This window comes from Akebia trifoliata, chromosome 12 (assembly GCF_017979445.1).
Source record: "Akebia trifoliata isolate Shusen 1 chromosome 12, ASM1797944v1, whole genome shotgun sequence".
Classification (NCBI taxonomy): Eukaryota; Viridiplantae; Streptophyta; class Magnoliopsida; order Ranunculales; family Lardizabalaceae; genus Akebia; species Akebia trifoliata.
The window spans coordinates 3,894,214-3,919,771 of NC_141386.1; the positions used below are offsets into that span (position 1 = coordinate 3,894,214).

Below are 25,558 nucleotides of genomic sequence, written 5' to 3' on the forward strand. Positions count from 1 at the left end.
TTGTTGAGCACTAGCCAATGACTCAATGCCATTATACCATAGAGTCGTTGGGTTCTCTTGAACCTTGGTCAATCTCATTAATCCACCTTCCCCACTACCTTTAATTACTTAAAATTTCATTCTCTTGCCCATATGTGAGTTTTCTCTATTATTCTTTTGTGTTTTTTTTTTTTTTGAATTTTTGAATTTTTTTTGTTAGAATTTACAATAAGGTTAGAAGTGATTTCCATGTCAAGAATGATGTGTGCAAAAAGGAAATTGTCGGATTGATTTCAGATTGTTTGAAATCAAAGATATTTCGGATTATTGAAGATCTAACAGGAAAACGTCGAATTGATTTTGAAGTGGAGGAGTTGGGTTTGGTATTTTCTTTTATCAATGAATTTTGTAAGGTTTGTAATCTTTTGATTGAATTAATTCCGAAAATGTTTGTAATCTTTTTTCTTTGATTAGTGGAAGTTTTTATCATCCTTTGGCTTGTGATGTTTCTTCCAATTTTTAGGAATTTTTCCACCTTAAAATTTGGTGTGTGCTTCATTGGTCTTTTTTTCAACAATGTCTCTTTTGGGTTTGAATTTATAGTCACATTTACTATTGGACCACACGATCCTAACATTTTCTATATAATCGATCATGAGAAAGAAGTTATTATTCTTCCCATGGAGACCATTTTAATTACGCAATATTATGAAGGCATGTATCAGGAAGGGACAGGGGATCCACTAGGAAATAAGGAGTCAATATGTCAAATCATATCAGAAAACATGAAGTTACTAAGCTCTACACCATGAACTAAGTACGATACATAATGGAGGAAGTAAATAGTTCATAGCCTTGCCATATAGAGTGTGGAACACGGGTTCAATCGAGTACATATTTCAAAAGGACTAGATCCCCTTAGTCAAGAAGGAATTAAAATTAAATCACATAAATATAATATAAGTTCGGTACAAACCGAGATCACCCAAAAACAAAGTATGGTAAGACTTTAGGTTGACAAATGTAGGACGACAAATTATAACCAATTTGATGGCAACCAACTAGATTGGTCGAAACTCAACTCATACTCAGAATCCATAGTTAATCAAGATAGACTTCAAGAAGATAAGAGCTCCTCCATGCTATAAGCCCCCTCATTCGTAACAAAAGATAAAAAGCTTATCAAAATGAAAGAGTACGACAGACCTTGATGGATCCGTCCCTAAGAAGCAAACCAACTTCATAAAAGTGCAGAGCTTGAGCTCTAGGACTCATTTAAAATATACATCAATGCAATCTACATCTGAACAAAATATGACTTGAGCCCGAATTCGTATTCAATCCTAAACCCATTCTTGATCTAAAATTGAGATTGTGTTTACCCTGATATGTTCTTAATCAGACCCTTGATTCATATATGATCAGACCCATAGCACGTAAGACGACCCCGATCAAGTATCTAACTCCAAACACACCCTCTCACATGAATAAGTACAAGAATGATCTCATTAGACTGAAGGGACACCATGTGTCAAAATTCTTTTTGCCTCACAATAATAACTTATAACACTTCTACTTTAGATTGAAATCTCGTTGACAAATGATGGATCCATCTCCCAAAGCAATCAAGTGCACCTCAAACTAAATAATTCATCTAACAGCTAGATCAACTATGTGGTGACACTTGTCTCTAGATTTCATCTATAAAAATCAAACTACCAAACTAAGAAAGGGACTCTAATTGGCTAGTAAACTGAAATTCTATAAGAAAAAAGGAACTCTACAAGTTCACTATTCATCTTGTACTATTTTATCTAAGTACTAACTTAATCTTTGAAGGATCGTTGGTAGATACTATACCGGGGCCATATCCTTCCCATATTTTTGCCTTTTACCATCCTAGAAGCCACAAAGGAGTAAGTAAAAGTCATACCAATGTCTTGTAAATGAAGAAACCAAAAGAATAAGGTCAAGCACACCATAGGAAGAGGTTAATCAAGGCAACACCAACAAATGAACCAATAAAAGTCGAACTACCATCATAAAGAGGAGGAGAACGTTAGATAAAGGCCAAGCTTAAAATCTGGAGACAATTTTGACCTCGAGCAGTGGAAGGCCTAAAAACCTTCCACAAACATTACTTATTTCTATCTATTGAATTCTTTGTCTATAAATTCTATGTATTGTACTATAAAAACAAAAATTATACATTTTTCAAGATCATGAAAATGATACTAGTAAAACTATCCAACATAAAGATCTACAAAAATATCTCACTAGAGATTTAAATTCAACCCGTACTAAGGAGCTGACCCCAACCTATGTGAATAAGAGGTTTGACCCTTCTCAAATACTCAAAACCCACAATCCTCGTGTGTAGACACCCCAATTTGAATAGGTCCCCACTTGAAATGACCTAAAAAGAATATTTTTCTAGCAAAATCTGCCAACATGCCTAAAAAGACCAAATCGTCGAAAATCAACTCTTCCATCAAATCAAAAGGTCCCAAAAATCCCCAAAGGTTCCATGGAATCACGTTAAGGCCTTACAAGCCTATGATCTTATCTATCTCTCACTTCTCTAACCCCGAACTCGAAAACATCCTAAGCCCATTGAAGGCCCACCAATATCCAATCCCCTAAATCTCATTTTAGCCTCATTTAAAAAAAAAAAAAAACTTAACCCTAGACTCATGCCAATCCTAAGACTAAACCCTCATTAGGTCAAAAGTCCAACCCAATCAAGCTCAAATCTAAAATCCATACCATTATCCATATTCATACCCATGATCAACACCAATCAAGATCCATGCAACCCCAGATCCTCAAGGGGATACTTGTTACCACCACCATTCGCTTCCCAAATTCTTCTAACCAACCTTATCATTATCCTAAGAAAAAGTAAATCAACACACACTCATGTCATAACCTACCCCCACCACTCTATCAAAAGTAACTCAACCCACACCTATTCTTCTTAATTAACTTACTTAACATACACACACACCCATACCCTTGGGACACTTGTCACCACTTCCTCCACCCATTCAAAATCTAACCACCTAATTCCTTATACAAATCATTTTCTTAACAAAACACCACACCCCTTAACCTTACCTAGCACTCAACCCATTTGGGTCAAAAGGGACCTATTCCCATCACCTTACACAAATACATCTTCCAACCTTCAAATAATATCCCTCTCATTCCTAGACCTTATGTCATTACCTTCTAACCCTTCCCCTTTGACATTTCCAACCTTAAAAGCAATCCAAAAATCTTATAAACACCTCCATTGCCTCTCAAAAAGGATTTATGTTATCAAACCCTAAAAGATTAAAAAACTTTCAACTTTTCTCTACTCAACTCTCCTCATCTCTTATTACTTCCTCTCATATAAAAGAAAACTCTCATAATTTTACTAAGTACCTAAGAAGAAGAATGAAGAAAGAAAAAAACAAGGCCCAAGCCTTAAGGTTGGTTAGAAAAAATTAACATACTCTCCTCTTTCCATCCCCTTCTTCTATTTTCCCTTTCTCTCATTCTTTTATTTTTGTTTTTACAAAGCCTTAAAAATGTAGTGCTCCCCCTCTCCTACCTCTGGTAGATCAGATTTTGATTTGGTTGAAAATATAAGGGTTATAACCATTTTGGAAGAGAAAATTATTTTAAACTCCTAAACAATTCGTTTTAAGGCAATCTATAACATGATTATTCTCAACCCATGAGAATGGACCCATAGCCATGAGCCAACACTCTTACGAAAGTAGGTTCTTAAGGCATTATCTTCATGAGGATCATCTCATGATCCTCAATGAGATGATCCTTATGACCCAATCCGATGGTAAACTCCCTATGTTTAAGGGTACAAGTTGTCAATCATTCAACCTTTTTTGTTTCTTTTTTTTTATATTAAAAATGACCATGTATTTTCGAGGTTACCGTCATCTGATAGAAAGAAATGGGTGTCTAACACCTTCCCCTCCCCGTAACTGAATCCTTACTTAGATCCTAAGTAGATCAGTGTCCTATTCTGTACGAGAGTTACTACGTTACCAAAATGACAACTTTTCCAAAAAAAAATTCTCGGGTGACGATTCACACCTTTTTTTCTAAAAAAGAATAGCGCCGACTCCAAATCCTCGTAGAGATGATCTTTGATTCGAAAATCACGTATTTACATCGTGGACAGGTGGTTAGGTCATTATGCATTAGCCAAACCCCCTATCCTCACAGATAGGTTGTTAGGCCCCATTTGTTATTATGTCTTCCACTATACACTTCGGTCCCAAGAAAAAAGTTGGCCACTTAACCTCGTGGTTAGAGGGTTCGCCCATAAGTTAATAACCAAACCCATATTTTCTCTTGGGCAGATGGTTCTATCAATAAGATAATTGCCCACCCCTACCCTCTTTAGTGGAAAGTTCGACTATAAGTTAGTAACCAATCCCCCGTGTTTGTCTGTAAAGGGTTTAACCATAAGATAATAGCCCACCCCTTACTCTCATAGGTAGAAGATTCACCATAAAAGTTTTGTTATGAGATTACAATTGAAGTTAAAAATCAAACCCTTTCCCCCATAAGGTTAGAGAAGTTCAATCCTAAAAGTCCGACCCTATCCCATTATTGGACCCCGTAATTCAGCCCCACGATTCCAACTCAAAGAAGTCGTTAAGCATAAGTTAAGAATATGACCTATCAAACAATAACCTTAATGGTTACATGATAGCACCTTCAATCGATTCGATTCAAAGTTTTGCACAACTTTCATGATCCATACCCAAATTACAATCTCTAATGCCATCAAATAGGACACATCCTAATTTGTGAAGTTCTAATAATCACAAAAGCATAATTCAAAGGTATTGTAAGATCATCACGAAAAACTAAATCATCGTAGAATTGGAGCAATTTTATTGTCAACACCACTCCTAATGCCAGTTACTAACACTAAAATTAATAAACATTATTATCACTAACTTCAAAGCATGCATGAACAAGTAGATGAACAATTTTAAATGAATAATATTTCACATTCAAGGCAACCCATCCAAGTTTCTAAACAAAAACATTATTATCCATATAAAACGACTCAAATTTTGAACTCCATCTTTCTTGTCATCTCTATTTTGATCTGCAGCTTACAAGATAGTGATCATTTGAGACTCTTTGGCTAACACTACATCGGTGTCTTTGCACATCGATGTCTTTGCAGATTAGGTTATTGGAGAAGATGATCGAAAGTGTTGTGCCTCACCGAAGAAGACGATCAAAAATATTACATCTAGTCAAAGAAGATAACTTTAATTATGACACAAGACTTGGTTACTATATTTCACTACATTTTTTAAATAAATATTTTTATACTAATATTATGTATTTAATAGACAAACTTTTATGACACAGGTTTTTAGGTCCATCAAAACGAGAAAAAAAAATTACATCAAAAAATATTTTTTAGATATTGAAAGGGTTAAATAGTTATATAATACTTTTCGTGAAGGATGTTTTGATGGATATTATTTTGTATAGGGAATGATCTTAAAGGAATATATCGCAATGTTCTCAAGGGTACAACAACAAATAATTTAATTATTAAAAAACTTGTCACGATTAGTAGGATTAATTAAGAATCAAATTATTTATCTATATCAAAATAAGGAGAGAAAAAAAATTAGACATCTACATTCCAAGTGGTTGAGCCCAAAAAGAGATTCCACATCCTATGATTCCCAAGTCTATTCTCTATATCAATATGACCTGAATAGATAGAAAGAAAAATCACTAGCTCTACCTCTACTTTGATAAATAAAAAGTTACATACAGTGACATGGATTTATTTCTTAAAAGCTAGATCAAATACAATATTTTTTCCAATTTGGAGATGTGTTGATACTTCTTTCTAGTAATCCTTTTGATCAATTTCGTATTAACAAAAAAAGATTGTTATGAATATTTATCTATTTGTCGATAATTTTATATTTGAATTTTTTAAAATCAAGCCCAACACTTAGTGTCTACAATGTGGGTCTATAATATCAACTTTCCATTTCAATACCAAAAAAAAAAAAAAAACTACATATTGTGAAGTATTCCTTTAGCCTGTTTGCGAGTATATAATTATGTTCGATGATGTAAACTAATAAAACGCCTCAACATAGCCAATAAGACAGGAGAAGGTTGAGTTAAGAAAGACACGTGTTGTATCATTAAAATCAGTAAATCCCCCCAATGGAGGATCAATTTAGCCGAGACATCTAAGTGTCAAATCAATTGAGTTTTTAAAAAGATTCAACCTGAGTGACATGTGACAAAACCCAGAGCACCCTGCTGAACAGAATCAAGTGGTTTGAGGGAAATAGTAAGAGGATCTTTGAGAATCCTAATAAAAGATTTCATGCAATCTTGGGATTCCAATTTAAATTTATTCTTATATCAAATTAGTAGGTGATTTTTGTTAGAAAGAGATTTAATGAAACATGAAAAAAAGAAGATAAGTACGAAAATATCCTAATTATAAAATAATATCATATATATTTGACAAGATTTTTTCTAAGAAATTTACCATTGTGAGATGGACTCTCAAAGCATGTAAATAATTAATTCAACACGCAAGTAAAAGATTTTTGACTCATTTTCTAATTTAACATTTCTTGATTTCTTTACTAACTTAATCGTCAGAGAGTCTTCATCTAATTTTTTTTCTTAAATTAGAAATTTTTATAAGGAATGAAAGGAAGATCATTCTTGAGTGCGAGTCTCAAATTTTTTTCTACTCTTGGTTGCCCCTACTTGAGCGAAATCCTGGCTCCATCTTTGAATCTAAGTGAAGTTTGAAAAGATCTCTAATAATAATAATGATGTATCACTAATATAAATCCAAAACGATATATATCATCATCAACAACGAAATCGACGTATCGTTTGGAGAAGATTGTTGTGTTTAATATGAATGTGACCTTGACTTTGATTTGAAGGAGGTGAAATAGATTTATTTGATGGTGGGGTCTTCATGAAGTCAAGTCTCAATGCAAGGGTCTTGCGATTGAAATCGTAAAACATGATGAGTTTAGCTCTAATTACTACAAATATTTGTTGAAACGTATCTCTAGGTTAGCATCCTATTCTACTTCATAGCAAATCCCAATTCACCGTACTCAATAAAATGCCAAATTTATGACTACGACTTTGTACGGTCAAGGTACACGTGTTACTTAGTCACGTGATCTGACCCGTTGTTCATTTTGACGGAACACGTGTTCGTGGAGCATGTAGCGCATGTGACACACTGGCCCACACGACCTTATGGACCTGTTGATTGTGACGCGTGGCTTGGTGATACCTTATTTTAGTGTCTGAGATTTGCCAGTCGACATGGGTTATTTATTATTATTATTATTATTTCGATTTTTTTATTTTCAATTTAATTTTTGATATTATCCACAGATTTGTTTAAAGTGCAATAACGTTGGATGCTTCCGTGTCCAACGAAGAGCTGAAACACGTTTCATAGAAACAATTTTTCGTATCGTTTGATACCAAGGGTCTGGCATTATCGAAAGAAATCCATTTTCAATTATTTCATGAAAAATATTCATGAAAAAAAATATAGAAATATAAAATCTAGAGTTATCATCACTATAAGAGAAAAATTAAAAATAAAAAAATTTGTCAGTTTGAAAAATCTTTTGGAGAGGAAATTGTGCAATTGAACACCAAAAAATGACATTTGTGAGAAAAAAAATTTAAATATTATTTTCTCCGACAATGGTTTTAAAACTCGTTTTGATGTCTCACTTCATCCATAAACAAGACTGAGTTATCTTAAATGAATTTTCCAATACGTTTGAATCATTCATTCAATATTCAGAAAAATGAACCATGATTTAAATCTCATCCGATACATTTGACTTATCTATCCATCTCATTGGCATACGATGACGTAGAGGATGAGTCATCTGGATCTCAGATGAGATTTAAAATTATGTATCTGACATTAAAACTAAGGTTAGGCATGAGAGTAATATTAGGTGATAGGAAAGGAGATTGGGATAAGAAAATAAATTTTCTAAAAAAATAAGTAATCGTACATCTCTAATCACATTTTCAAGAATTTTTTTTTCTAATTTTTTACATGCATCAAGTAGAATCTAAGGAAATTGGTTTTCCTTTAAAATACAAAAGAAAACAAATTTGGAAAAAAAATAAAATACATAATCACATTTTGATTGGTTGTTGAATGTAGGGAATAAGTTTTCCCTTCTTTTAAAAATAAATGAAAAATGGACTATCTGGTAGATCAACTAGATGGTCAGATTTTGATTGGTCGTTGGACGTTTTAATGTACAATGTAAGTAGAACACCGTAATTATCCAAGTTTTTAAAGTGGAAGGTTGTTGGGGGTACCTTGTTGGTTAGAGTTGGAGGGGAACATAAAGTGGATTTCACATAGACTTTATAAAGAAGGATTTGAAGTTTATCCGAAAATGACAGTATCCTCCCTTGTCGGCTAGTGTAGTAACGTCGTCCTTAATGCTAAACCGTTAGATTTTATAGATATTTTCCAATTCAAATCTTGAGGTGCCTGGACTACGGTGCTATTGTGGCGGACACTAACTGTGATTTACGACGAAAATGACGTTATGGTGTGTGGTGTCAACGCAAAGATTTGGAGAATCTAGCGCATGTTATTGTGAAAGAGAAAAAAATTGCGATGGACGAAACATGGGTACATGCCCAAATATGGCATTGTCGGAGTTGGATTGTGTGGCTATTAAGTTATTAGACATCAAACCACAAAAATAATGACACGTGTCAAGTAATTATCATAGTGATGAGTATTAGAAATTTAAGTTTGATATCTCATTGGATGTATAGTTTTGCTGATAAGATAGTTGATTAAGAAAATCAATCTTGTTTGATGGAATATTTTACTTAAATAATTCAATTCTAATATTTAATAAAATATTTATTTTAATAAATAATAATATCATCGATCAATGATTGGTCTTTGATGGTTAATTTAAGGTCGTGAAATCGATGGGTAATGATAGTGATGATATTAGGTAAGGTACTTGGATGAACGCATAAAGACAAATTAAAAAAGTAAAAATAACTATTTAAAACATTATAAATGTAAAAAATATATGTATTTTTATATATTAAATAAAAATAAAATAATTCATGACTTTTTTGAAAAATTGTGATTTAATCAACAAGTGGTAAACTTTTTCAAAAAATTGTAGATTTTGTCACTATGGATGAAAGGGAATACAATTGGTAAAACACATGTTTGGAAGTTTATCAAGATTTATCATCGAGATAAATATCATTGAGATACAATATGAAATTCAGATCATTAGAATATTGAGATATATTATAAAATCTTGATCGATGGAATGCTAGGATCTAAAACCTTAAGGGGATATAAACATCCCCTAAATATATTTCTATTTTTGGAAATATTTTTACACCTTTTGTTTTTCAAAATAAAAGAAATATGGTATTTTTAATAATTTTAAAACGACTAAAGTCTACTTGTGCCTAGCAGCAAGGCATCCTCTTTGGGGTTAAGGGGTATAAGAGGAAAGACAATAACGTTAGAGGGTTTCAATGAAAAGGGGTAGTACAGGAAAGAGAATAAAATTGGAGAGGTATTCTTAGAAAATGAGATATAAGAGGAAAGACGATAAAGTCAAAAAAGAATTATTGAGAAGAAGGATAAAAGGAATTAATTAAAATTTGTCATCGAAGGTCCATAGTGTGGTTAACTCCCAACCCCTTTTTATACAACGATAAAAGAAGTGGGATCCACCATTGTATTTAATTATATAATATATATTTTTGTATCTATAAAAATCTCAATGCCATTTTGATTTTTGGGTAATAAATAAAATTTCAAAGTTAATAAGACATTTATTATTTACAAAATTATCATTTTATAAGTACAAATATACATTATTTTATGACCTAAAAAACAAAAGTATCATCTATAAGTAGACAAATTTACCCAACTGACCTAACTATTGCATTTTTATTATAAAAATTCCCTTCGAGTTCTAACAACTCCAAGGTAACCTTACTTTATGAAGTTTGTTACTTAGCAAAACTTGGAGGGTGATCCACGCCATAAAATTCAAATTAATGGGGTTAATTTGTTATTCAACAAATGTTGGAGTGGATCTTAACTACATCAATTTATGACATCGAAAAATTTGACATGATACCACAGGGTTATACAGAATAAAATCTTAAGAACTTTGAAAAAAAAAAAAAAGTTTCGATAACCATTTTATTTTCAATACATTTTTTTATTTTTTTGCTTTGGTGAGCTACACATACCATCCACCTGTATGTGACAACAGTTAAATATATCACTTTACGAGGAGGGGCATATAAAGACCTGAAGGTGTGACTTGGGAAGCACACCAAGTCACCCTTACCATTTTCAACACTTTGGATCAAGCTTAAAAAGGTTTTTAGTTTGATCTAATTCTTTCAATGAAATCTAGAAGGTTGAGGTGTTGGATTACCAATTTGATAATCCATGTGGGCTAACAAACCCTTAGTAAGATTTAAAATCTCAGTAAATTCGTCATGTTAAATTGATTCATAAAGTAAGGTTTGTTCATGTAACAAACTTGATAAAAGTAAGAGAGTTTTTGTAATAAAATTGCAATATATAGGTTTGTCCGATAAATCTCTCTGCTAAGTACTTAAAATTACTATTTTATGTACTAGAATATACAATAGTAGTCTTCTCGTGAATCTCAAATAAAAGAATAATTTATTTATTTATTTATTTATTATTATTATTAGTCCTACTATTATCGACTTTTCCTGATTTTATAACATATATGGTGGGGAGCCATTGACTCATGAGAAAACACATGATCCAAACCACTTAGATACAAAATGTAACAGTCAAGATAATTGCATATCTTGATAACACATATCTCAGTGATAGTTATCCCAAGGATAAATCTCACCCATTGGATTTTGTATTTAAACGGTTGGGATCATGTGTTTTTTCCATGGGCCAAGGGATCTTGACCTTGTATGTATATGCATCTTGTATAAAGCTTGATAAAATAACTAAAATACATTATAACAAATTTACTTCTATTACTAACATTTTTTCTATAAAACTGCTTAGTTTGATTAAAATTAGCATAAAAAACTCCAAACGACTTCAAAAACTGTATGAATTTAATATTTTTATAAAGAACGAAATCAACCCAAGCCTAATAGGTTTTAGGTTTTACCCTAATTTTCAACCTTAGGATCTTATGTTCCATGGATTTTTGGATTGAAAAATTAAGGTTTTTGTAAACTTTGCTGAAGAGAAATTTAAAAAGCAAATTTGAAGATGAAGTTGAGTAAGTCAAAATAATTTCTTAGAGAGGTTGAAGATAGGGCTATCAATGGGCTGGGCTGAGTTGACTTAGATTGAAGTTGAATCGGGCTTCAAAATACCAGCCAAAGCTCAGCTTGTCTAAATGGTTAGACCGGGAAAGATAAAATTACCTATGTCCATGCCTGGTCCGATCCGCAAGTATTTGGGCCTATTTATGGGCTAGCCAGCAAGTTTTCTTATGTAGCTAGAATAAATCATAGATAAAATTAAGGAGCTACTATTGCCAGACAAACTATCTGCAATTCTTTGGTGATTTACTTAGGAATTGGTGTGGCATTAGTGAATTTTGGTGTGGCAATAGGCCTAATTTCCATGTCTGAACCCAGTGTGGCAACAAGTACCAATACCAAACTTGGTCCATTTTGGCTTGGGTTGGGTTGGAAAAATACTTGCCCATTGAAGCCCTTGATGAAGAGATTGAAGATGATTGATTTTGACTAAAAGAATTTGAAGTGTTTTTGACTAGAGGTTAAAGATCAAGGCATTTAGGTCATTGTATGAAAATCATCTTGAGGAGATTGAAGTCAGGGGGTAAGTCATCAATTTTAAAATATAAGAGGATATCTCAAATATTCACAAAAAGTATTGAGGGGCAAATCTGAATCACCTATAACAACCATTGAATATGGTACATGTTGAAGTATAAAATCATCTCTCTTTTAAGCAAAGTCAATCACATCAAGGGCCAGGATTTCATCTGTGGAACCCACACTTGAATTTACATAGATTACCGACATAAAATAATAAATAAATTTATCAAATAAATATGTCACGCAAGTGGAGTTGAAAGAACTAAAATCAAGTCGTAGTCATTGCGCCACTTTGGTTGGATTCATGATAATTAAAGGATCGATGGTTTTGTTGAAAAATCAATCCAAGAAAAATAAAGAAAGGAAAAAAACAAATCAAGACACACAAAAATTTTCATGTGATTCCCTCAAGATTGAGGTACGTCCACAGATCACATCGATTTCACTGTGAAGGAAAATTTCACAATTACAGATTATATCCTTTTATTGAAAATATATTTATATATTAATGAAATTGTTTGAAAATTTTCTTTCGAGAGCTTTGTTCCTTATCCCTCCCCCCTTCCCCCTCCTCAACAAACTCAGTGTCGAGCTTGACCAACAAGACGGGTGGTACTATCAAACTCAACAAATCACAATAGGTTTGATTTGCATTAGAATGTTTAAGAATTTTAGTTAATGATTGAAAATCAAAACATTAAGATCGTGAACGAAAACCTTTTAAAGAAGACCATGGTCAAAGGGTATGTCATCAATTTGAAACACATGGGTATCTCAAATATTTAGCAAAATATGGAGGATCATGTCCAATAATTCACCCTATGGAAAATATTTAATATAGTATAAGATGGTGAACAACAACATCATACATATTATTTTTAATGGGCAGCGTTATAAGCACCCAATTATTACTAAGGACACTCTACATCATGATTAATTTTTTTTTGTCTTATATGAATTGAAAGTTTTGGATTGAATTGATTTTTTATAAGAATGATCGCTATGGTGAAGAGATTATCCTCACAAAAAATCTGTCAATTTCAAAACTTTTTACCGATTAAAAAAATTAAAAAATCATAAATCATTATTTTTTCTGTAAATCACTTTTGATGTGGTTAGAAGTTTTGGATTGGGTTGATTTTTGGTGACGATGATAATTTCACCATAAAGATCATCTTCACCAAAATTCAATCCATTACGAGACTTTTAATTCATATAAGACAAAATTTTGGCTATGATATCGGGATGTTGACAGTAATAATTGGGGTGCCTTTAACCCAACCTTTTTTTTAATACAAGTCAAAAAGAATTAAATTTCACTATCAAACAAACCTGTCAAGCAAGTAAAGTTGAAAGCGGCAATACCAAGTGACTCTGCTCGCCACCTATGAGTGTCACCTCTTCTTATTTGATATATATGTATATATATTTTATTTTAATAGCAAAGAAAAAGTCATTAACCTTATCACCTTTGAGGAATGATTTGATAGAACACTCCTATACGAACAAATTGGTATTATTTATATTCTCTTTCATGAAAATGATGGAAGTGGGACCCATGATCTCTTTCTAAAAAAGTGGGCCCACATAGATTACAACATCATCTAATCAAGAATCTGAAAATCAATATTTTTCATCATTGAATGAGAATATAAAGCCTTATGCACTTATGGGTCAAAAGAGAACTTGACTATCTCCTATAGAGGTCCTTATTTTCGTTTTTGGAAAAAAATGGGATTATGTTTGATGTTTTGACTTAAGTGGTGACAATGATTATGAGGAAATTTTAGGAATCCATATACTTCAAGACTTGCATTATAAGTCTCGTCTCTATTTTAAAAATAAAAAATAAAAAATACCCCATCACTCAAGTTAATGAATAATTGGTCATTTACTCTTAATTATATTTTATGAGTAAGTTGGATTTGAACCCACAACTTCAAAGTTGCTTTGCAATGTGTCAAACCAACTGAACTATGAGTCTAATGAACACCCCCCTCCCCTTCCCCTTTCTTTGATAATTGGGTATCATTGTAAATAGCAGACCGAGCTTGTATCGAGGCTTTGTCCATTTCATAGACCATACACTGCGTGAAAACTGAAAAATTCTACAGAAAAAATTGATGGGCTAAGGCCCACGAATTTTAGAAACTGAATTTTGACGATTTAGGACTGTTGAAATTCTTCATATGTTCCAAGATTTGATGGCTGAGAGCTATCGAATTTCTCTCAACCTTTATTAATTTCACAGAATCGACTAGTCGAAAAACAAAATTTGATAATGAAAAATTCGACCTCCTTGTCATTCGAATTTTATGAAATTTGACGGCCCAAGACTATCAAATTTGGGCTTTTTTCACATTGTGATGGTCTTGTCCAAGGACTTGTCTTGGGAAACATGCAATGCCCACACATCAGGTAACTGAGAGTATGCTCTCGCAGGTGCCTCTTGAGGAATTAATGCTAATATTGGGTATCAAACTCACGACCTACGGGCATTAATCGCTTATTGACTTGAAATTACCATTGAACCAAGAGTCGGGATCCATAAAATCATAAAAAAAAACGTATAATTTCAACCATTAAAACACGAAATCAAAAATGTATCCTAGGGATACATTACGTATCCGTATGACAATTTTTATGATTAAACATAAAGTATTAATTTAATATTTGGATTGCATTATTTTTTTTGTCACTAGAGCTCAACCCTTTACAAATATCTTTTAGCAAATTTTATTTTCTAATAGAAATATTGCCATTTATTCAATTACTACATTTTAATAAATTCTCATTTTTATACTTGGATTCTCAATATCCTTAAACTCATCTAGGTTTCCATTAATTATGTTATGCATTTGGGGAAATGTGATCGTCTTTCGTTTCCAGAACAATTGTGACCAGGAAGACAAGCAAAATTTATGCCAATTTTTATTCACTTTGGGCCTCTGACAATATTAATCATTTTTATTTTTCTTTATTCATGTAATACTAATTGGATTAATCTTAAGGTCATGTATTTATGCTTTTGGAGATAAAACCATATTTTTGTTCCACGGTGATGGTGAATCTATTGTTTTATCCTTGATTAGGATGAATCGCATGCACTTGATAGAGATAAAGTGGGTCAAAGTTCTAGATGTTCCAAGTTTTAGATATTTTTAACCTAAAAATGGGACTTCGACGTGTGGAAAGTATTCCTACTTCTTAGATTCGACTCTCCTAAAATCCAACTTCACGATTACCTTCCAAAAGAAAAAAAAAATTGGGAATTTGAGCTAATGAGAATGATTGCCGAGAATCTTTAGGAATCAGCGTGTCTTAAGATTTGTGTTTCTGATTCTCATATCTTTATTAGAAGTATTTGTCAAAATAATACATTGACATTCAAGTTAATTTGCAATCTCTTTATATTATATTTAATAAAAATTGACTAAACAAATTATATTTATTTTAATTTTTCTAATTTTTGGAGAAATTCGGCCCCTTCTTGCATTTATATTTACTGGAATCATGGGTGATCTCCTTTTATTTTTGGATTGTGTTATTAAGGTTTTATGTACTAGTCTTCTTATTGATCATTTTTTGGTTCCAATTGACGAGCCTTACATATGATACGATCTTATATATATGTATTTCTAATAGTTATAATCTTATTAATCTTGAAATGACACGTATACGATAAAATAATTTTTTTACTCCTTGATAGTGATGAAAATGTGGATTGTGATTTTCTAATCCCTTACCGACCATAGAGGGGATCTTATCCTTGATTAGGTTAAAATCATATGCAATGGTAGAGATAAAGTTATTCCAATCTCTCGATGTTTGTAGTTTTAGATATTTTTAATCCAAAAGGCAGTAAGGAGTCCCCATGATCAACTTTTATTTAAATATTTAACCGACAAAGTATCACTTAAGAAGGGAAAAACTATAATTAAAGTCCACTTGTTTTCCTCAACTATGCTTACTTGTAAATTAAAATTTTGAGAATATAATATCTAATGTACGGAAGAGATGAGTGGGAAAACACAACTTTTCTAGGGATTAGTTAAGATTTACTACGAATCTATACCTTTAAAAATATCTAGAAATAATTTTTAAATAACAAAACCATTGGTTCAATTTTTTTAATCAAATTGGTAGGATGGTAATTGGATCATAATCCTTTTTAGTAGGTAGGGCTTAAAATGATACCGGTTTTATTCAAAATCTAACTAATCTAAATTTGAATTTAGTGGGTTTGGTTTCATCAAATATATTTGAATTAAAATATGGTTTGGATATAGGTTGGTATCCCTTGACTCGCGTCAGATCCAAGTCGAATATGGTTTCATCCTTATATCCGTCAAGATCCAAATGATATATTACTTTGCAAGTTGTATTGTTATATTTTTTAAGTCATCTTTCATCAGTTAATAACGATTGGGTGAAATGGCCAAGCTCTCTATTCAAAATGAAGAGATCTTAAGTTTAAACTACAATTTAGTCACGTTTTAATAATTTTATTTGAAATAATCGTAAACGATTTAACATTATATGACTTGAATCAATTAATTTAGTTCAAAAAATATGTATCATTTTGCTCAAATTACTATTTTTTTTTTTAATTAAAAGATGATATTACATTTGAAAATTAAATTTTGATATTTAAAGAATAGTCCTATCAAGAAAATTATATGATCTTTCTAAAAATCTTGTCCCAAGAAAATATTTTAAAATTTGGATAAATTTTTTTTAACAAAAACCTACGACTGTCTCGATTTGAGAATTGAACTATCCTCCATTATTGAAGAGTAATTAAGATAATTGAACTCAAGAGTTTCAAAGAAAGAACAAAATACTATATAAAATGTATTGCACTAAGATGTATATTGATACATTAGATTATGGATGCAATTTAATAAGATGTGTATCGATACATTATATCATCTTCTCGTAAAGATTGAGATAAAAATTATATTAAATTTTTTTTCGCTACTAGTGGACCAAAGAGATGATGATGTTTATTAATATTTAAGTTTAGTGACTACAATTTAAACTTTGAATAATGCTGAAGTGACCTCAAGATTGGTCCTCACGTCGTGAAAGTGTATAGGAACCATAGGCTTTTTTTTCTCGATATACGAGTTAAAAACCATCTATGGTTCCTATCCACTTTCACGTCAAGACGCGCGATATGAGATCCATTCTTGAAGTTACTCCAGCACCACGACTCTTAAAATTTACTTTTTAGGTTTCATTTGGTACCACGTTTATAAATTTTTCACTAAGTTCATATTGTGAATTTTAACTAATGTCCAAGGGCTATATCTAAATAACCTTATTATAGAGGGGCCTTATTTTAGAATTGTGCTTTTAGTTTCCCCCCTCTTCAGGGATTATTATCCAAGAAAAATTGCATTTTAGTTAAATAATTTTCTCATCTGTCTATAATATTGACAATTTGATAATATTTTGTTGACATTACATTGTAATTGTGAACATTAGCAAACTTTTGTAATTATTTGGAAATTTATCCTAAAGTGAAATCCCAAACAATCACATAGACCTTAAAATACTTTAGAAAATGATTTTTTTTTCCTCTCTTTTTGGAGTGGTGAACAATTATATTATATTGGACTAAAAATTAATAATAATTCTAAAATCCAAAGACCCAAAATCACCCATCAGTCTGATTTTAATTCTAGTCCATGGGTTCAACTAAACATTCTTGGATCATTAATTGGATTCGCTCCAAAACTACGGGTCTAGGTCAGAGATTTTAGTTCAGTCTAACAAGAATCCGATGTTGGACCATTAAATAAATATTGACTTTTACAAAAAAAATATTGACTTTTTGGTACAATACATACAATGTCGTGCATCGTGGTCTTGACCATCTCACAAAACCTTGGGCGTAAAAATAGAACTGCAACCTGGACAGGCTGGGCAGGTTGGAGGGTTAACCCAGACTCAATCGAAGTTGTAGAATCCTCAACTCAATCTCAACTCAAACTGATCATCGGGTTTGAACTAATTAACCCACACTTAACCCGAGATTGAACTTCTAACAATCAGATTGATCTCAGGTTAGCCCAAATTAAATAATTTTGAGCGAATTAGGCTCATTGAACAAGTCTAATTTCATTTTGATCTACACATAAATTTTATTTTATATTTAAAAAAAAAATTATATATAAAAAATAAAATCACTAGTAAATAAATTTGCACAAAACCTCCAAATTCATTCATTTTTATATTATAATTTTTTCCCCATAATTTTAAAAATATATGTAGGAGAAAATTATATATATATATATTCCATTTGAATTGAGATTTACTATCCCAGGCTCAACTCATTTTCTATATAACCTAACCCAAGGTCGCCCATCAATTGGGTTGAGCCCGGGTTGAGTTCGGATTAACCAGACCAAGTTAATAATGGAGGGACGCTTAAATGTGGAATTCCAATTCCAATGTATTAGTGCTGGTATGATTGCACCCCGTGAGATAACTATTTTATTTAGATTTGATAATTATTGGTTCAAGAACTTATAAAGTAATATTAATATTCAATAAAGATGTCTAGGGATGGATACAGCAACTAAGGAAAAGCCAATATCTACCTAGTCCCCTTCCCTTATTGCTTTTTTTATTACATGGGCTTATATAATACATGTAATGAAGGGCCCACTACCAACTCCACTACATTATCTACTATTCTACCACCATAACACTTTAGACAGAGATTTAATGCCTCATTGATTCCATTTTTCTGAGTTTCATCACCATCTGAGCTTAGCAGGGAAATACTGCATAACAAGTTTAATAATCAATCAGCCGAACAGGCCCACCGGTAGCAGAATAATATAGTACAACATGGAACATGGGAAACAAAAGTGCAACAAACTCACCTTTTCAATCAGGGATTGATAGTAAGGCTTCACTTCTTCCTGGTTAATCCTAACCTTGCTTTTGCTGTAGAGATCATATTTGCTGCTCAACAACAACAATGTTAGAGCTTTTTAAGCATAAAAAAAAAAAATGCAATTTGTATGTGAATGAACACGATAAGGCATCGGGTCCATTGGAACGGGCCTGGATAGCCAATAGGTTCGTAATGCACTGCAACTGATTCAAATAATTGCATGTTTTAGATTGGCTGTGTAGAATAACTAATCAAAATTTCTCAATTGTTACTTGAATTGAAAACTTTTGGATTTTTTTTTCCTCTCTAAATCAAATAAAATTAGACCGACATCAACCCGATTCAGTATCAGTTAATCCAATCCAAACCTGGGTTTTGTGTGTCCCGCCAACAAGGCCATCCATTATCCATAGGCCTTGAGGTATCAATGGGCTGGGCTGATTTTTAGGCCTGGTCCATGAAGGGCCAACCTTAACGGTATCAACAAATCCTGTAGAATGGGTCGGGGTTAATTTTAAGGCCCACTATGCTAAAATGGGAGTCTAATTTTAAGGCCTACTTAGTAACTTGAATCAAAATTTGGCTCAAGTTTAAAACTACTAACTTGGGTAGCTGGTTTAACCTGTTTTACTTTAATAACTACTATTGCTCCTTAATTTGGGTCCAAGAGCTTTCGGACTTGATTGTCTTGTGATTCCCTGACTGAAGTGATTCTTGAAGGTTCTGATTCAACTTCTTCCTCTTCGGAGTGCTCTTGTTATTCTTTGGTTTACTATATGCTTTACACATCGTTCCCGGCTGGGCTTGTGCTGAACATTCTTGGGTTAATTAGCGACACCTTGACAATTGGTATTAGAGGAAACTGATCCTCGACATGAATGTGGGGATTCTAGAATACTCAGAAAGGTGAATGTTTTGGTGTTGATTTGTAAGGGGCTTCAAGCGAGACTACATGCAATGGTACTTGATCACAATACATAGAATGCAATTTGTGCTTCCTAGTAGTTACTTTGTTGAAGAACTACAAAGATCTGAGTTTTGGCACAACAGGGGTTTGTCTGTATGGGTTTACCAAGATTGGGTGATCTTGAGAGAGTGGAGAAAATGTCGAAGAATCAGAGGGACAGGATAACTAAGTCCTCTTACGAGGCATAACAAGAGAAAGCAGATATGAAGTGTTTCCTAGCAATAGCAGGTTGTTGGCCACGTTGGAATCTGGGGATGCTCATGTTTGGGTAGTTTAATTGTGTGGTTAGACAACGAATGAATAATAGCCGTGTCTGTAATTGAGAATGAGCAGCAATGACTGGTGAATCACGGTGCCTAGTGAATGGTACTAGTTGTGTAATGCAACACCACCACCTACGATCAAGTGTTGTTGTGCTGCGCAATCACTAGTATTGAAGCACAACTAATACGGTGAAGGTGGTGTTGTGTAACTCAACGATTATTAGTTCCAACTTGAAGATTATTGTGAAGCATTGTTGTATGCAACAACAAATAATTAAGTAGCGACAATGTAGTGTGTTTTGTGTACAGAGTGAAGAACTTGCTTGCTTGCAGAAGTGAATAAATACTGACGGGTTTGGCAAAGGCAATGGTCGTTGGAGACTTGATGATATAGGCTATCCTTACCGGATCTCACATCAATGTATCAAGCTCACAAAATTGAAATCAATGGGCACTGGTCCTACCCACCATTGCCAGTAGACTCGAGTGTTTCTTGGGTAGCTTCAACTTACCCTCACCAACCAGTGCAACCAGTGAACATTTCCTGTCTCAATGACTTTGGTTAAAGACCCAAGGACTCTGATGTGGGTGTGGGGAACCCCCGACATAACTTTCATTTGTGTGTACAACTAAATATATTGTATCAAGTAGCGAGCACACTATGACACATAAGGCTGAACTAGTTGAGCCACAACTAGCACTGAGCATACTATGACACATAAGTCCTGCACTAGTTGATCCGCGACTAGTACGCTGCAAAGTCCCTTCGTAGTTGAAATGTTAGTTTTCTATTAAGTTCATATGACCCATATACCTAATTTCCTGGCTTTTAATTTTTTAAAATAAGTTAGATTCATGGAGAATAATGCCAATCGAATGAGAGTCCTAAATCTGGTTGGATGTGGGAATTAGACTTTAAACAGAATTGGATTTCTTGATGAGTTAGGAATCAATGTCAGAGTGAAACTCTTGGCCACCTCTCTCAATCTACAAATAAATGGGTGTGCTCTCATCGATGATATATATACACGCAGTAAAACATCCCCATTAAGAGCAAGATAAGAGAAGAGAGTTGTGAGTAGATTGATTAAAACCGGTAAAGGATTACAACAACAAGACCACAAGAGATTTGATTCAAAGAAGATATTCAAAGCTTTATCAGATCAAAGAACCAAGACTATTACCTATTGCAGATCAATGGCTCATGTTTGTTCATATCTTAGACCAAAATATTTTCCTAAATGATATAAAACTTCAAACCACAAATGTGTGTGTGTGTGAAAGAAAGGGTGATTCTTACTTGAACACTTGAAGCCATTTCAACATCTCTTTGTCCTCATCATTCATCAGGTAAGTATAAGCTCCAGATCTATGCATGGCTGTAAGAATTAAATCAAACATCAAATATCATAGAAGACACAAACAGATCTCATAATAGATCAGACGGTCCAGAATACACTAGGAGAGCAGGACTTACGATAGAACGAGTGAAATCTGATGATGAAGAGAGCAGCTGGGGGAAGTGTGGTGTTGTTGCCCTTTGCCACCTGTCAAAAATGAATGCCACGTCGGCATCTCATAAAACATAACAATCACGCTCCTGCTGATGTGGAATTAGTGATGTGGCTTACCAAATACATATACTCGTCATGGCCCCAAGCCATGGTGACATCATCTAGTCCACAGTTCTCTGAGTAGATCCCTAACTTGGTATTGAAAATTGGGTCTTGGGAATCAGGGTTTTCCTTGAAATACTGCCAAACATCAAAAATAGGGTTAAAATTATCCTGATTTCAGTGGCATCAAGTAAATTTTAATCAGAACAAGGTTAGCTACAAATCAAGCAATAACCTACCTGGTGATGAACGATAGATTTGTCAAATGCACATCCAAGAGGAAATGTATCACCTGCAAAAACCCATCAAACAAACCTCAAATCAATCAAAGATCAGAGCTTGCACGGGCCCACAAAGATTTTTTAAAAGAAACTTGCAAGTAAAAACGTACCCACAACACACCATTGGGGCTCACCACCAAATGATGGATGCAACAGAACTTTGCCCAAATCTGCATGTAATTTGCATGTTAGAATCATATAAATGACTCAGACAAGCCCATTTACATAGGAGTCATGCTGGAGTGACCTTAAGATTGACATCAATTCACACTTTACTGACGTGGAGGTGTGCACAGAACCATGGCTACTTTTCACTTGTTTCTCGACGAAAAAGGATCTGTGATACCATACACACCTCCACGTCAACAAAGTGTGAATCGATGTCCATCTTGAGGTCACTCCAGCATAATCTTAACATAGGTACAATGTACATAGATACATACATATATACATGCATACATACATAGATACATTCATACATACATTGTCTACATTTACATTGGAAAAGTTACCATGGATTAAGGCAGTGAGATGCAACCAATCTTCATCAGGGTAATCCCTTCTTATTGCTTCCGCGGTCTGAAGAAGATGCTCTATTTGAGGTTCATCGAGATCAGGATCGCTTTCATCAACAAATTCATTGAGGAGTTCACAGCATTCCCATATGCTCATTTCAGCCTTTTGGAGCTTCCCATATTGCTCTTTCTTCTTTTTTGCCTGATAATGATGATCATACTATTATTATTATACATCACATGTGGGAATGAAATGTTTCACCTCAAGATGAACATTTGTTTTAGAGATCTCAGGATGGAGTAGGACAAATAATTATCCCGAGGACACGGAATAAGTATTGATTCAAATGATCCCAAACAACAAATCACTTTTATTATAGTGGGATCAGGGAACAACATTTTTTACAATCCATTTTACAAGATCCGACGGCATCTGGTGGTGTTGTAAAAAACAATGGAAAAATGGACGACATCTAAGTGGTTTTGTGAAAATCATTGTAACAAATAGCTGTCCCCCAATCCTGACCCACTAATAAAGAAGACGAGAAGTAATTAATTGGGACATAATGTCATAATATAAGAAAATTTACTCTAAAAATTGAATATTTTATAATCTGACTATGTTAATTATGCTCCCAGCTGGAGCCTAACTAATGCTTCTAAACATGCCAAGTGGAGGGAAAATCGGCTATAGCCAGTTACTAAGTATTTGGAGTAACCAGTTATAGTCGGTTTTCCCTCTACATGGCAAGCCCGAAAACGGGAGTCTGACTATTAGTCAGTCTAACCCAACTAATTGAAACAAGGGCACTAAACTTAACAATGATCCAATTTTGGCTAGGAAGTTATTTAGAACAAAATCCTAACTTCAAATTTGGAATACATTGAGAAGAAGGTAGAGTTTGATCCAGCCCATTGCACCATGGATTAGGATAGTGTTTCAAGGCCTATTTAGTAATTGGGCTGGGCTTGGCCTAATATATGGTTAGGGTAGGGCGACCCTGTATGTAGCCCAACTCGACCTGGTACCTTATATTATTATTTTAGTTATAATACATTATATAACTATGTTTTTTGCAAATATATGAGATAAAAAAAAAAAAAAATTTAAAGGGATCTACCTATAGACCCCAATCTGACCTGTAAATAGTCCTGAATACTTATGGGCCCGATTTTGGAGATGTAATTATATTTGGCATGACTTGGTCGAACCCAACTAGGGCTGGCAACATATCAGTTCGGTATTGGATCATTAACACTCCAATAACAATCCGAATTTTTTTAAACATGTACCCGATATGATTTGATCAGATAAATGAATATATGAACAAAATCTGATCTATTTCATGTCATCCTTACTTTGAAATCGATCTGGCATGCCTTATTTTCAAATTATTAATATTCAAAAAATTTTAAAAATATAAATCAAGGAGGTGAGGAGAGGGGACAAATGGGGTATGTAATTAGTAGAAAATATAAGGGTATCTCAAAGTTATGTGGGGCCAACTGCCCCTACTGACTCCTTACTAACTCTACCCTTGATCACGGCTCTTAGTAAGACTAGCTAAAACAACATTTGTCAGTTTTTATAAAAATATGCTCTTTAAAATAAAGAGTATTGTTGGAGATCCTCCAAGTGTTTACAAAAAAAAAAGGATTCCTAAGCCACGGCCCAAAACGCTTGCTCACTAGTTTTGATTTTTGTACACGTGACATCGAAGTGCCACTACATCAATAGCTGATCCTCTGTAGCTTCAACCAACGGTTGAAGGCACGTCAAGTCATCAAGGAGTTTTCATCCAATCGTTAAAGTTTAGGAGCTCCATGATCGTCTAAAGTAATATTAAAATGTACATTATCGATTGTACATTCTGATGCGGTGGTGCACACATAATCATAAATAATTTTTATCGAAGTACGAGTAAAAAGCATCTATGATTATATGTGCACCACAACATCAGACTGTCAGCATCAATGTTACTCCGACACGACTCTTATTTATATAATTTGATGTTCTGTGACCGTAGAACAAGAGCTGCAGGTAACGCGCCACGGAGGATCTGCTCTCCACGTACTTATGAGTTCTGGCCTTTTGACTAAATAGAGTAAATATCATGTACTCCACAGAATTGAAATAGCTAACAAACTCCATGTCTTCTTCGCATGCCACGTATCACAATCTTTGGGCCCACACATCAAACTACATGAGGTAGAGGTTTGATGCACAGCATCAAACACACGTTTGAGATGGGAGCAAAATATACGTTTCTTAGTTTTCGTTACAGTAGGGAATTCCTATTTCTTCGATTCTATAGAGATTGACGAACAAATCCCTAGGAAATCATGATTTTTTCTTTCCATCTAAGCCATTCGTTGGACTCAAGAAAATTCCAAAAACAAAAAAATGTGGACTTGGTAAAAGAATCTTACGAATTCGTAGGTTTGATGGATGTGATTGTTTCGATAGAACTCCTCAACTGTTGCTTTTCTTTCGCTCACCTTATCATAATCTCTGAAAATCCCCATCAAATAAATAATAAAAAATCCTCTAACGAACACAAAAAAAAATGAAAGAAACCTGAAGGAGTGACCAAAGGCATTGTTTCCTGGAATTACAAAGCCTCCATCAAGCTCTAGATCAAGTCGATCTTCTTCATTGTGGTTCTCGTTGTTAGAGCAGTTTGTATTATTTTCCGAAAGACTCTGCTCTGTAAATTTTTAAAAACAAAACACATTTTCGATCCAAAAACACATCAAACAGAGTATTTGAAAGAAATAATTATTTTGGAATTAAAATCTGAAACATCCAAAAAAAAAAAAAAAAAACAAAGATTGAGATCTAGAGAAGTTTTAGATCTCCAACTTTGAAACCAAACATTAGAAAGAAAAACAAATCTTAAAAAAGAAAAACAATGTACCTGGAACGATCACCGTCATAGCGAAGAAGAGACAGAGAGAGAGAGAGATTAGGAGAAGAGTGACAGACAGGAAAGCCGTGAACAAGGGAAGATTTGGAAACGGTTTAAATAGGCTGATGGAGAGGGCAAAGCTGTGAACCTGGGAAGATTTGGAAACGGTTTA

General features: G+C 33.5%; 1 protein-coding gene across 1 annotated transcript; it reads right to left on the reverse strand.

Annotated features, from left to right (window-relative positions):
• Window positions 1-18,443: 18,443 nt before the first annotated feature.
• On the reverse strand, window positions 18,444-25,558 carry LOC147388679 (putative inositol oxygenase). Its single transcript, XM_086417720.1, has 11 exons — window positions 25,396-25,558; window positions 25,056-25,185; window positions 24,908-24,989; window positions 22,475-22,679; window positions 22,073-22,132; window positions 21,921-21,973; window positions 21,697-21,819; window positions 21,543-21,612; window positions 21,366-21,444; window positions 18,822-18,903; window positions 18,444-18,719 (listed from the first exon to the last, which is right to left on the reverse strand). The coding sequence occupies exons 1-11, from the start codon at window positions 25,412-25,414 to the stop codon at window positions 18,693-18,695; spliced, it is 930 nt and encodes a 309-aa protein (XP_086273846.1). The 5' UTR covers window positions 25,415-25,558; the 3' UTR covers window positions 18,444-18,692.